At 48.1% G+C, this 11,522-nt stretch overlaps 2 protein-coding genes across 3 annotated transcripts; one reads left to right on the top strand and one right to left on the bottom strand.

Moving 5' to 3' along the window:
* The first annotated feature begins 20 nt into the window (after positions 1-20).
* DOLK (dolichol kinase) lies at positions 21-2,621 on the top strand. Of its 2 annotated transcripts, none has more exons than XM_015878958.3 (2): positions 21-61; positions 784-2,621. In XM_015878958.3, the coding sequence occupies exon 2, from the start codon at positions 887-889 to the stop codon at positions 2,456-2,458; it is 1,572 nt and encodes a 523-aa protein (XP_015734444.2). In that variant the 5' UTR covers positions 21-61; positions 784-886; the 3' UTR covers positions 2,459-2,621. The 2 variants fall into 2 exon arrangements, with proteins under 2 accessions (XP_015734444.2, XP_085377556.1); XM_085521430.1 differs by lacking the exon at positions 21-61 and adding an exon at positions 509-529.
* A 1,861-nt stretch (positions 2,622-4,482) lies between these two features.
* Positions 4,483-11,425, bottom strand: PHYHD1 (phytanoyl-CoA dioxygenase domain containing 1). The gene is made up of 11 exons (XM_015878971.3): positions 10,403-11,425; positions 9,489-9,647; positions 9,110-9,185; positions 8,953-9,000; positions 7,648-7,703; positions 7,437-7,499; positions 7,336-7,357; positions 6,880-7,008; positions 5,672-5,788; positions 5,430-5,556; positions 4,483-4,990 (listed from the first exon to the last, which is right to left on the bottom strand). Exons 1-11 carry the CDS (start codon positions 10,433-10,435, stop codon positions 4,945-4,947), a joined length of 876 nt encoding a protein of 291 aa, XP_015734457.2. The 5' UTR covers positions 10,436-11,425; the 3' UTR covers positions 4,483-4,944.
* Positions 11,426-11,522: the final 97 nt, after the last annotated feature.

Here is an 11,522-nt window from a genome sequence, read left to right on the forward strand (position 1 = left end):
ACTCCCCGTTACGCTGGGTCATGTGACCGGCGACAGCGCCAAGATGGCGGCGTCCTGCCAGGTAGGGGAGCGCTGCGGGGAGCGGGCGGCGATGGGGAGGCAATGGGGAGGATGGGGAGGCCGCGGCCTATTGGGGGGCGTTGGGCAGCGCCTCCTGTCGGGGTCTAGGGATGCGTTGAAGGCTCCCAGCCCATTGCAGCCTGGCCCCTGCAGCGGGCTGTCCAAAGCCCCGTCCAGCCCAGCCCTGAAGGCTGCCAGATTTGGGCATCCACAGCTCCCAGGACCTCTCCGCCCTCGTTATTAATGGTTTCATCCTATTATCTAACCGAAATCTGCCGTGCTCTAGTTTAAAGCCCTTAGCAGATAGCCCACTCTCCGCTGAGGAGTCCCTTCCCGTCCGTCCTGCCCCTTAGGCACCGGCAGCGTTACCTGGCAGGCACCAGAAAGTAACGCAGCAGTGCAATACCTCGTGTTGCAAACCTGCACGTCAGCAGCCTTTGCAAGCTGGAACAGAAGATCTGCAGCACAGGTGGTGAAACTGCGCCTTGTCCCGTAGCCCAGCTGGCAGCTTGCAGCAGTGGAGCCATCCGGGAATGGTTGTGGCTTGCTTGCTTCATATTTCATGTCAAAGATGTAATTTGAAGCATTTCTGTTGCAATATCTGAATACCCGTGTATCGAGCAGTTGGCTTCTGTCAGCACAGCTTGGATTCTCCAATAGGGATAATAATTTTGGCTGATCCCTTCTGATCTCTGACAACGTTTGTCTGTTTGTTTTTAATAGGAATCACAGTAGCATAAAAGAATTCCTTCTAGTGGACAACTACTGAGAAGATCAGGACCCATAAGAAAGATCTTGAAAGCCAAAGCCACGTTGGACTGGAACCATGTTAAACAAACCAGTGCTGGTGGAATCCCTGATCGTCTTCAGCATCGTTCTGTGTGTGCATGCAGTGGTGTGGGACCGCTACTCCTGGTGTGCTGTAGCTCTCGCCATCCAGGCTTTCTATGTCCAGTTCAAATGGGACCGTCTGCTGCAGCAGGGGGGAGCTGTGTTCCAGTTCCGCACCACAGCGAACAGTGGGCTCCTGCCTGCCAGCATGGTCATCCCCTTGCTGGGGATAGCAATGAAGGAGAGGTGCGAGGCTGCTGGTATCGTGTACTTTGAACGCTTTGGTATAGTTGTAGCTTCCACTGGCATGTTGGTTGCTCTATTTTTGTCTGTAATTGCTGTTGGCATCACAAAACCTGTGCCCACCAACACTTGCATACTCACTGGTGTTGCTGGCAGTATAATTATCTATACCATGAAGCACTCTTTGACTGTTTCAGAAGTGATAGAGGTCCTAGAAGTGCTGCTAATTTTTGTCTACCTCAGTATGATCTTGCTTTACCTGCTGCCTCGATGTTTTACTCCTGGAGAAGCATTGCTAGTTCTCGGAGGTATAAGTTTTGTTCTCAATCAGCTCATTAAACGCTCACTGAATGTAATCGAGGGCAGAGGTGAACCCATAGACTTCTTCCTTCTGGTGGCAGTTATTGGAGTTATTATTCTTGGCCTTTTTTTCACTGTTCTCTTCATTTTCATGGATTCGGGTACGTGGATTTCCTCCATGTTTTTCCACATGATGACAGCAGTGCTAGGCTTAGGGGTCATCATGCCTTGGCTTTACCGACTGATCCGGAGGAACCCTTTGTTTTGGCTGCTCCAGTTTTTGTTTCAGACACAGACGAGGGTTTACCTTCTCGTATACTGGACTTTTTTGGCTGCTTCAGCGTGCGGCATTGTTTTCTACCAGAATGCCAAGAGATCGTCTGAATCTAAAAAACACCAGGCCTCAACCATAACCAGGAAGTATTTTCATTTCATTGTTGTAGCGACTTACGTTCCTGGACTAATTTATGACCTCCAGCTTCTCCATGTTGCTGCAGTCCTGTGTCTGGCAGTGTTCATATTCTTAGAGTATATTCGGTACTTCAGGATCAAACCGTTTGGCCAAACTCTTCGGTATTTGCTGTCTCTCTTCTTGGATGAAAGAGACAGTGGGCCTCTAATTTTGACTCACATTTATCTTCTTCTTGGCATGTCCCTCCCAGTGTGGTTGTTCCCCAGATCTTGTGCCCCTAAAGGTGCTTTGTCTGGGGCAGGAGCATTGGTGCCCTATGCTGGGGTGCTGGCGGTAGGGGTAGGAGACACCATGGCCTCTGTTTTTGGCAGTACCATGGGGGAGATCAAATGGCCGGGCACAAAGAAGACCTTTGAAGGGACAATGACAGCAATTTTTGCTCAGATCATTGCTGTGGCTCTTATTCTGATCTTTGACAGCAATGTCAACCTGAACTCCAGCTATGCCTGGATTCTGGTGTCTGTGAGCTTAGTTTCTCTTTTGGAAGCTTATACAACCCAAATCGATAATTTGCTGTTACCTCTCTACCTCCAGATCATGTTTATGGTTTAGAAGCACTTCCAAGAATAGAGGTTTCTCCATTTCTAGAGCAAAGCAGCAACAGAATATATGCACATCAATCACAGATGCAAGATGATCCAAGCACTGTTTTTTCTTTTGTTTAAAAACAAATGAGAAATAATTCTATTTAAAATAAAAGTTTTGTTTCAGTCTCTTTTTCTGTAGTTTTTTAAGAGAGCACAAGGTGACTTTTGTCAGCACAAAAAGAAAATCACTGGGGAGAATCTATTAAACCCTTCTGCACTGATAATCCCTTATTGCCAAGTGCCCATTAGGACAGAACACAGTAAGTGCTCTCTCTGCCTCTTCTGTTTCCCCAAGAACTGCCTGAGCTGAAGCTTTGCTTTCCAGGCTCGTGGTTTGAGGGATGCAGTTACATCCTGACAATTTATCCCCCACAAAAAGGCACCACACTTTGGGAATGGTGAGGTGCCACCACAGACACCTTACACAATTTTCCCCTGCAGTCCTGACTGTGCATTAGGAGCACAGGTGGAGCAGAAGTGATGCTCTGTGCCAACAGATCAGGTCCCAAGAACAAGCCAGGACCCGCAGGGAGGTGGCATTGCCCAACATCCCCCACCTGGGCCCAGCTCCACACCTGAGCCTGTCTTTCCCAACATGCTAAAATTGTTCAGGGTTTGTTTGCAGACAGATGCTGTTTGCAGAAAACAATTCATTCTAGGCTGCATTTCCTTCACATTGAACTGCAAAACCTGCAATTTCAGTCCAGCTTCTTGCTTCTGTTTATCCATGTGAATTGGATGTTTTTGCAAGCTGCAGATAATGGTGCATATAAGCAGAGGACAGAATCATTGCTCAGCAGCAGGCACTGCTCTAAAAGATTAACTCTAATAACGGAAAGGTACAAAGAAAGTTCCACTACAACTCAAAGCCTTCATCTCTGAAACTGTAAAACAGCACAAAACTACAATAAGTCACTTTCCCCTCCATCCCCACTTGCAGCTTTGAAACAAACCCTAGGAAAGGTACAGGGGGACACAGCCCAGAAACAGCAGAGCAGGAGCTGAACTCCAGGCTGCTGCTATTGTCATTCACCAGCCTCATTCCCACTGTGTCAGCCTGAGCTCTGCACCATATTGAACATATTCTGCACTGCAAAGCAATGCCCAAAGGGATAAAAACTCCTCTTACCATAAATTTCATTCTACTGTTTCACAAATGAGATGATCAGACCAACACCAGAGACGGGCAGTATATTTTTGAGAGGAATGAGTCACTAATTGGAGCCTTGCTTCCCTAATGATTTACTTCAACAGAGAACAACCAGATTGTTAAGTTCATTCTGTTTCTGTCTCATTCTAACTAGATAAAACTTAGTGCTCATTTAACAATTTTAAGAAGTGTGGGATATTACAGAGGAGCTGGAGTGCCTCACTCCATCCTGACTGATGCTCCCATGTTGGTTGGATTGAGCTGGTTCTGTTACTCAGCCACAGAGCTGCTACAAACACAACTCCAGGCTATGTGACTGCTTGAAAGCGGTTACATCACATCCACGACAGCATTTCATTCCTACAGACTCTCCCACTTCTTCATCCCAATCTACGACCTCCTGTGTACATTGGGAGTGATACCATCTACTGCAGTTCCTTAAGAAATGCTACCTGTGCTCTGTTCAGCTCAGCAGGCATGAGCTTGCCCCTGATGCAACTGGAGTTACTTAACGTTCCTAAGGTTTCACTGTGGTTGGGTTTTGTTGGGGTTTGGGCAGTCGTGGTGGTGCACACACCTCAAGTGGGTCATCGCAGAGCTGTGCTGCAGCCCCACGTGTTGGGAGGGGGTCAAACCGTGACAGCCTCAAAGAAATGAGGTGAGATTGAAATGAAGACTTATGATCTTTTATTTCTCATGAGGGGGGGGTTGTTATGCTCGTATTTTCAACATCTTTAAGAACAGTAATATTTTTAATCAGGCCTGGAGATCAAACATGCAGCTGCAATTTGCAAGAAGTACCCAGAAGAGTAATTAATTTTATAAAAGGAGACCTTAGATTCATTTTTGCCCATGGTAGCATTGTCTTTATTACTATCCAAACAATAGGACAGCGACCCAAGGCTAAAAGTCAGCCATCTTCACACCGCACATTCACCTGCACTGCCAATAACAGAACCAAGCACCAAATGAGCTCTTGACTTCAAATGCTACAGCTCTGTAACAAGAAATACTTCTCAACCATTGCCATGGTCAAGGTGGAACACTCCTTAATGGCCTATTGCAGAGACAGAAGAAATTTCCTCACCAAAAGGACTGGGCTACTACCCTCATAGCAGGGCTCATTCTGCAGCAGAAGCTTCTACCTAAGGCAGGCAGATTCAGCTGCATGAAGGGAGCTTGCTCTCAGGGGATAATTTTATCTTGAGCATTGATCTAGTGAGCCGCATTTAAAGAGAACACAGACAAGCAATCACAGGAACACCAACCAGCTAGTTGAGTCCAGAAGCCAATTGTGAACATCAAGTGTAGAGAGGTGGAAAAGGCAGTTCAGGAGTCGGCTGGAGCCTAAGTGGGAAGGAAGAGCAGAACAGAGAACTGCAGTGACTATTCCAGTTCTGGGCCATTAAACAGCAGTCAATACTGCTGCACCCAAAGGGGCTCTTCAACCAGCAGTTCCCAGGGCAAGACCTGATACAGTGAGAATAGACGTCAGCACTCTAGAACCCCTCAGTCTGAACACTAGTTACACCCGTAGTCATCTGTTCTTTCAGTCACTCAGCTGCTTTACTTTATATTTAGTAGAAATCCTGGTAACTGGGAGAAATCCCTAAGGCACACGGTTGCATATTTTGCAAAGCAGAAGCATAGCAAGGATTGCCAAGCATGGAATTTTTCCCTATCTCCAATATGCTTAATGAGCACGGCTTTAAGGAGTCTGCAAATGCACCAGGGTACAACTTAAAAGCTTCCATTAAACGGAATCTAAGAATCACAGCAGCCCTACCAGTTCTCCTTGCTCCAGCTGGTGCCTTCAGCCTCCATCACATGGAAGGTGTACACATGGCGAGAGAACCCCGAGCAGTTCATGTCACTCTTATGGACGACTTCTCCATGGATGACAATGAGCCCACCTGTTTGGAAGAAACACACAGACTGCTTTTTCCCCGTCCTGAGTGCTAAACTTAACATAAGGAAAGCAGGACTGTTGAAATACAATTGTATTTCCCTTCCCTGAGGTGCTTTTACCTTTACTTATGGGCACGGGTATGAACTTGCTGTCATCGTAGGCCGGCTCTGACCCTACAAACTCCACACACGTCGAGGCACCTTGGGCTGCACGCACCATTCTGCGGGTTATCCCACCTGCACATCCACAGAGTGAGCAAACATCCATAGCAATAACAACTCCAGCTCTGCTTTGTGCATGCCAAGAAACACCCTGTGGTCCCCCTTGGCACTCAGAGGAACAACACTACTCATGTATTCAGTTCTTTCCTTGGTGAGTTGGGGATTTTTCAGCATGCAAAGATTTGGGATCTTCCAGCTGTAGCAGAAAGTGATTATCAGCTGCTTTCTGCTTCCCCTCCTGGCTCTGTGCATTGCAACGCAGCCTGTTAGGAATACAATGCTCAAACACTTATGCAAAACCCCAAACCAACCTGTCATCCATTTCTCCTTCCTACAAGAGAATCATTTGCTGTCAGAGCGCAACCAACTCCAAAGCACATGAGATCTGAGTGATTTAAAGCATTAAGAGAGCTGTAATTACTGAGTAAATGCTTAGGTGAGCAGCATTGGAAGTCAAATAGTGTGACCTAGAGGAAGGGAAAGGCAGGAGACTGCAGTAATGATGCTGTGGTTGGGGTGAAAGAGGATGACAGAGCATTGATGGGAGTTTAGAGGTCACAGGCATAGGGGGAAAAGAGCATCTCTGTGAAGAGGATGCAGCTCGGAAAAGAAGCAGTTTTGCAAGTGGGTAAATGAAAGAGAAATAGTCTGTTAGGTTTGTTAGTGCATTCCCACTCCAGAGGGCAGGAGAACTGCAGTTTGCAGTCCAGGAGATGGTGAACACTTTCGAAGCTGCAGTCAGAACTCCAGAAGGAGCACCCACAGGTAGGAATGAAACATATCTCCACAAGAAAAAAGGAGTCAGTAATTCCAGATCTTCATTGCATTAAAAACCTGAATCTCAGCACCTGGCAAAGAAGAGCCTACGTTGCAGGGTGCTGTTCTGAAATGGTACCAAAGGTGAAAGAACAGATGCAGGGGTGGCTGCAATGGGCCTCATCCCTTCAGGCTCTGGAGTAAATACAGCAGCAGGAGAGTGCTGCATTCACCCTATAACCCTGGTTTCAATTTAAAACTAAGCACTGTCAGCCATGTACAGTAGCTTTTTTTATATATAAGAAAATATTGCTGTATTAAGCTCTGCTGGAGGAGTGGCCGCAACTTACTGGTGTGGGAGCCAGGAATGAACCACAAGCAGCCATTCTCCTGCGTGGCATCCTCCAGTGCAATCCAGAAGCCCAGGACCCGGCCCAGGGGCTCCGTGTGCAGGAATGTGGCATCCTGGTGTGGTGTCACTGTGATGGAAAGCAGCGGGGTCAGGGTCTGAGTGTGCCTGGGGCCAGCACTGCAAGGTGGGAGCACACACAGTGCTCCTCAGCCTGCCCTGACCACCCATCACACCATTGAGGCAGCAGGGGCAACTAAAGGCCATCAGTTCCAAATCCCTGCAGTGCACAGGGAAACACACAGCAACATCAGCACTCACAGCCCCATCCAGCTCTCGGGTGTCTGCAGGGATGGGGCACCACCACCTCTCTGGGCAGCCTGTGCCAGCTTTACCTGGTCACAGTCCTTCCCTGAAGGACTACCTGTGCTGTAACACACAGACACATGAAGCTCACCTTCCCCACCGATGCCGGGTTGCTGCAAGGAGAAGGGAGACACATGAGGAGGAGTCATGCCAGCTTCACTCCTGCCATGGCAGGGAGGCCCTCAGCCATACCTTGAAGATGTACATGCTCTGTACAACCACTGGTCTCTCCAGGCCCAGTTTCCTCCCCAGTTCCTGGAAAGAAACTTAGCAAAATATACATTTGCTGTTTTCTGCATGCAACAAAGTGCTGTTTTATTCTGTCCTTTTATGTTCGAAAACATTGCACTTAGCAGCCTAGAATACTCAAGCTGACCACCCCATCATTTAGTCTTCTGCTTACCTGCACCTTGGGGGAGTGAGTGATCTGCTTGAAGACAGGATCATGAGCGTGCAAGGCTAAGGGGAAAGACAAAGCTCAGGGTGAAGGTTTTGGTAACAGAAGGGAGCCCAGGGGCTGACAGAAGGGATGTGCAGAGGGCACAGCCAAGCAGCCAGGAACTTCCATCCCACCCCCATCAGCATCACACCATCCCTGGAGATGTTCTATGGAGATGTGGCACTGAGGGACGTGGCCAGTGGGTATGGTGGGGTGGGGATCTGAGAGGGCTTTTTCAACCTTAATGACTGCCTGAGGTGACACAGCCCCTCTGGGTTCGTACAGTCTTCTTCAGAAAACTGAACAGTAATAGAAGTGAGCGTTGTGATTAAGCAAAATGTATGAAAATGCAAAGCAAAAAGAGGTGCATCTCCCCCTCTGTTCATCAGGCCCAGCAAGAGCTGCCATTGAATAAGAGTTGAGGAGAGATCCCATTAAAAAGACTCATTATAGAGAATCAATCAGAGAGAAGGTGCTGAGACAGCAGGAGACAATTGTTTTCACTTCCCAGAGGAAAAGGCAATGTAATAGAGCCCAGCAGAGGCTGCTCTGCACAGGGGTGCTGGGAGAGCTCCATATTGCATTTCCAAGATCAGTGACGTTCAGTCTGAACAAAGTTCAGGGGAATGAGCTGAATTCTGCTCTTATTTTCCATGTATTGTTTGAAGACAAAAGAGATTCAAACCCAAGTGAGGGGCTGGGAGAGAGGTAATAGGGCACAAACTGAAAGCAGGAGATAAGAAAAGGTGCTGCAATAAGAAAGGAGGAAAACAGCTTCAGCTGTGCAGGGAGCAGGAGGGCAGTCTGAGCCACATGCAGTGGGAGGTTGCTCAAGCAATCTCTGACCCCAAGAGGTCTGAAGGCTGAAGTCCAAACTTTTGCACACCAGTAACTCAGTGCTATGTGCAACCAAAGAGCCTTCTGGAAGCATTCTTTGGGTTTTGTTTTGCTTTTTTCCTTTGCTTCTCTGAAAGGTTTATAGCTGAGAACTTTGGCAGCAGAGAGTGAAGAGCAGCACAGAGACAACTGCAGAGGCAGCAATGGAATGGTGAACTGATGAGCTGAAATTGAGATGAATTTAATACAGGAGAGGATGCAAAGGAAGAAGCTGCATGAGGTTTGTGGTATTTGGGGCACAGACAAGAGACAAAGCCACTTCTGGAAGATTTAGGAGACTAAAGAGGGTAGGTCTGGAGAAGTCCCAGTGCCCAAGAACTGTCTCCCTTCTGCTCACCCTTCTCAAAAAAGGAAAAGATGGATTGAACGTACCATGACCAACCTTACTGACAGATTTCTCCTTTGCAATTAGGAAGTTGCCTACAAGACAAAACCAGAATTTAACATGGTTAGCAAAGCAGGAATGCTTGCAGGGATGGAAGCTGGCCCTGTCTCCTTGTGTACACCCTTGACTGGGGTTGGGGCTCACCTCGCTCATCCAAAACACCTTTCTCAAAGAAGAACCTGATCTTGTCTCCGCTGGTGAGGAAATAATCAGAGCTCCCCTGTCAGAGAGAAGAGCCCAGTAAAGACAGCATCACCATGAACACACAGCCAAACCTTCAGTCAGAGGTAACACTCACCTGCATCTTTTTCCCACCAAGAAGCAGCAGAAACAAAGTACAGTCAATAGAAATCATTCCTACAAATACTAAATGCATTCCTTCAACATTAAACCTCTTGGCACTCCCTAGGACTCCAGCCTGGCACACACGGACTACCAACAAACACCAGCAGAAAGCTGGGGAGCCAATGCCTTCCTCCTTCTCTTCCAGGGCTGCATGGGACCAGCCCTGCCCTGCAGGTACCTGTGCCTGGAGCTGCTCCTCTTCCTTGGTGGAGAACTCAGTCCGGCAGTGTGGGGGCACCTCCATCCCATCCAGGATCCTCTGGATGCTGCTCCTCATGCTGTCACACTCCTCCGGGCTGAAGAAGTGCTCCAGGACGAGGAAACCATCCTCACGGAACTGAAAGGAGGATACGGGGTGGCTGTTCTCCTCCTGGGGTATTTCTGACATGATTCTCTTTCATCCACAAATGACAAAACTGAAATGCTGTTCTTTTATTTTTAAAGTTCAAGAGGGCAAAGCCAAGAAAGATCAGTCCTTAAACAGGCTCAGATCCCATAGAATTAAGAGGAATATATTTCACCTCCCCACCCAGAAACGAGAGTAGACAGCATTGCTGAGCCTTCATGGTTCAGGGATATCTTATTTTAACTATGTGACCAGCAACACTTAGATTACAAATACTGCTAAAACGAACAGAGCACTCCTTTCCAGATTCCAAACAAGAAGGAGATGCCTTTACAAGCCAGAAGAAAACAGTGATTTTCTCTAAGGGAAAAATCCCTGTGTGGTTCTCACGATTGACTACACAATCCTCTATGAAACGAAGCAAACTCTGCTGGCACTGCTTCCTTATATAGAACAGCACGGGGATTATCCTCAGGGACAGACCTCAGCCTCAGTGACAGCTGAGCTGGAATCAGAAGGACACCAGAGAAATTCCCAGAGGAGCTTTGCAGGGCATGCAGCCCTCTGCCAAGTTTGCACCCACAAACAGGGTTTTCACAGGCTCAGGATGAATGCAATGCACGGAGCTGAGCAGAATACAGAGTGTGTGCAAAGCAGATCTCTGCTGGACCCGAGCACTGGTTCAGCACGGAGCACACGTGCCTCGCAAATGGTGCATGCAGGTTCCTTGCCTGCTGCTCCCTTACCTTCTGCATCTGATGTTGGGTGACAGACGCCATCGCAGTCCCACCAGCCCGGCTGTGCACAGCTGTGCCACCTCAGCACGTGACCCTTGGGCAGCATGTGACAAATGCAAGCACAGCCAGCACAGCTGCCTCCTGCTCTGACCCTTCCATGGCTGCAGCTCCCAGTGCTCAGCGATGGAGCTCGGCTGCAGCTCTCGGTGCTGCTGTACAGAAGCGTTCTGCTCCAGTCTGTGCTTTGTGATCGCAGTTTGCTGCTTAACTCCAAGGAGGAATGGCTAGTTTAATAACCCAGATTAAAAACTGGTAAATGCAGAAGCAAATGAAAGAGGTAGAATAAGATTCAGGTTGGATGAAAAGGTCTCAGTGGGCACCGAACAGAGCAACAAATGTATAAGCAGTCATTCAATCTCCTGCAGAGCTTCCTTTGCTCAGCTGGAGAACCCTGCCCTGCCAGTAAGGAGCCCAACCACCAGGAGGTGACAAACATGAGACCAAAGGGTGCTAAAGCTGAAAGGCTTCCAGCTGCAGTTCAGCCAAATTCAGTCACCAGCTGGTCTCATTCACAGCTGCTGCTGGGAAAGGGGTTGTTTCTAAACACTCTTGGTTAGCAACTGAAAGTCCATCTGAAGTAGGTGGTGTTCAGGAAAAAGACTCTGTATTCTGTAAGGGAATCCCATTCAAATGCCCCCCATCCCTCACCCCCCTTCTTTCTGGTGCAGCACCGCTCCTTCCAAGAAGGAATGTTCCCTAACACCCAACTTGAACCTCCCCAGCACAACATGAGGCCACCACCTCTTGTCCTTTTGCTGTTACCTGGGAGCAGATGTCTATCTATCCATCTATATCTCTCTCAAAAGAAAACCATCATGTAGTTCCTCCCTCTTGCTTAAGAAGCGTCTCCAGATGAGGAAGCTGAACTGTTCTGAAGAAAGCTGTGTAATCAGTAGGAAAACAAAACAGAGACAAGGCAACAAAGGCAGCCTGCTACAGCTGCTGTCTGTAAGGCCACCTCACTGTGAGTGCAAACTCAGAGGTAGCCCTGCTCAGGAAGCAGCAATCCAGACAAACACTGTTTACATACATTCCCCTACCCCTCCCCTGTGTTACTGAGGTCATTCCT

Source organism: Coturnix japonica, chromosome 21 (genome assembly GCF_054131305.1).
Source record: "Coturnix japonica strain WE chromosome 21, WE-NBRP24, whole genome shotgun sequence".
NCBI lineage: Eukaryota > Metazoa > Chordata > Aves > Galliformes > Phasianidae > Coturnix > Coturnix japonica.

Excerpts from the sequence above, each read along its gene's own strand:
- DOLK (XM_015878958.3), top strand. The coding sequence starts at position 887 with ATGTTAAACAAACCAGTGCTGGTGGAATCCCTGATCGTCTTCAGCATC.
- PHYHD1 (XM_015878971.3), bottom strand. The coding sequence starts at position 10,435 with ATGGCGTCTGTCACCCAACATCAGATGCAGAAG. Across the intron at positions 7,704-8,952 it reads TGTCAGTAAGGTTGGTCATG|CCTTGCACGCTCATGATCCT; the intron begins GTACGTTCAATC and ends CTTTCCCCTTAG. Across the intron at positions 5,557-5,671 it reads ACCCGTGCCCATAAGTAAAG|GTGGGCTCATTGTCATCCAT; the intron begins GTAAAAGCACCT and ends TCTTCCAAACAG.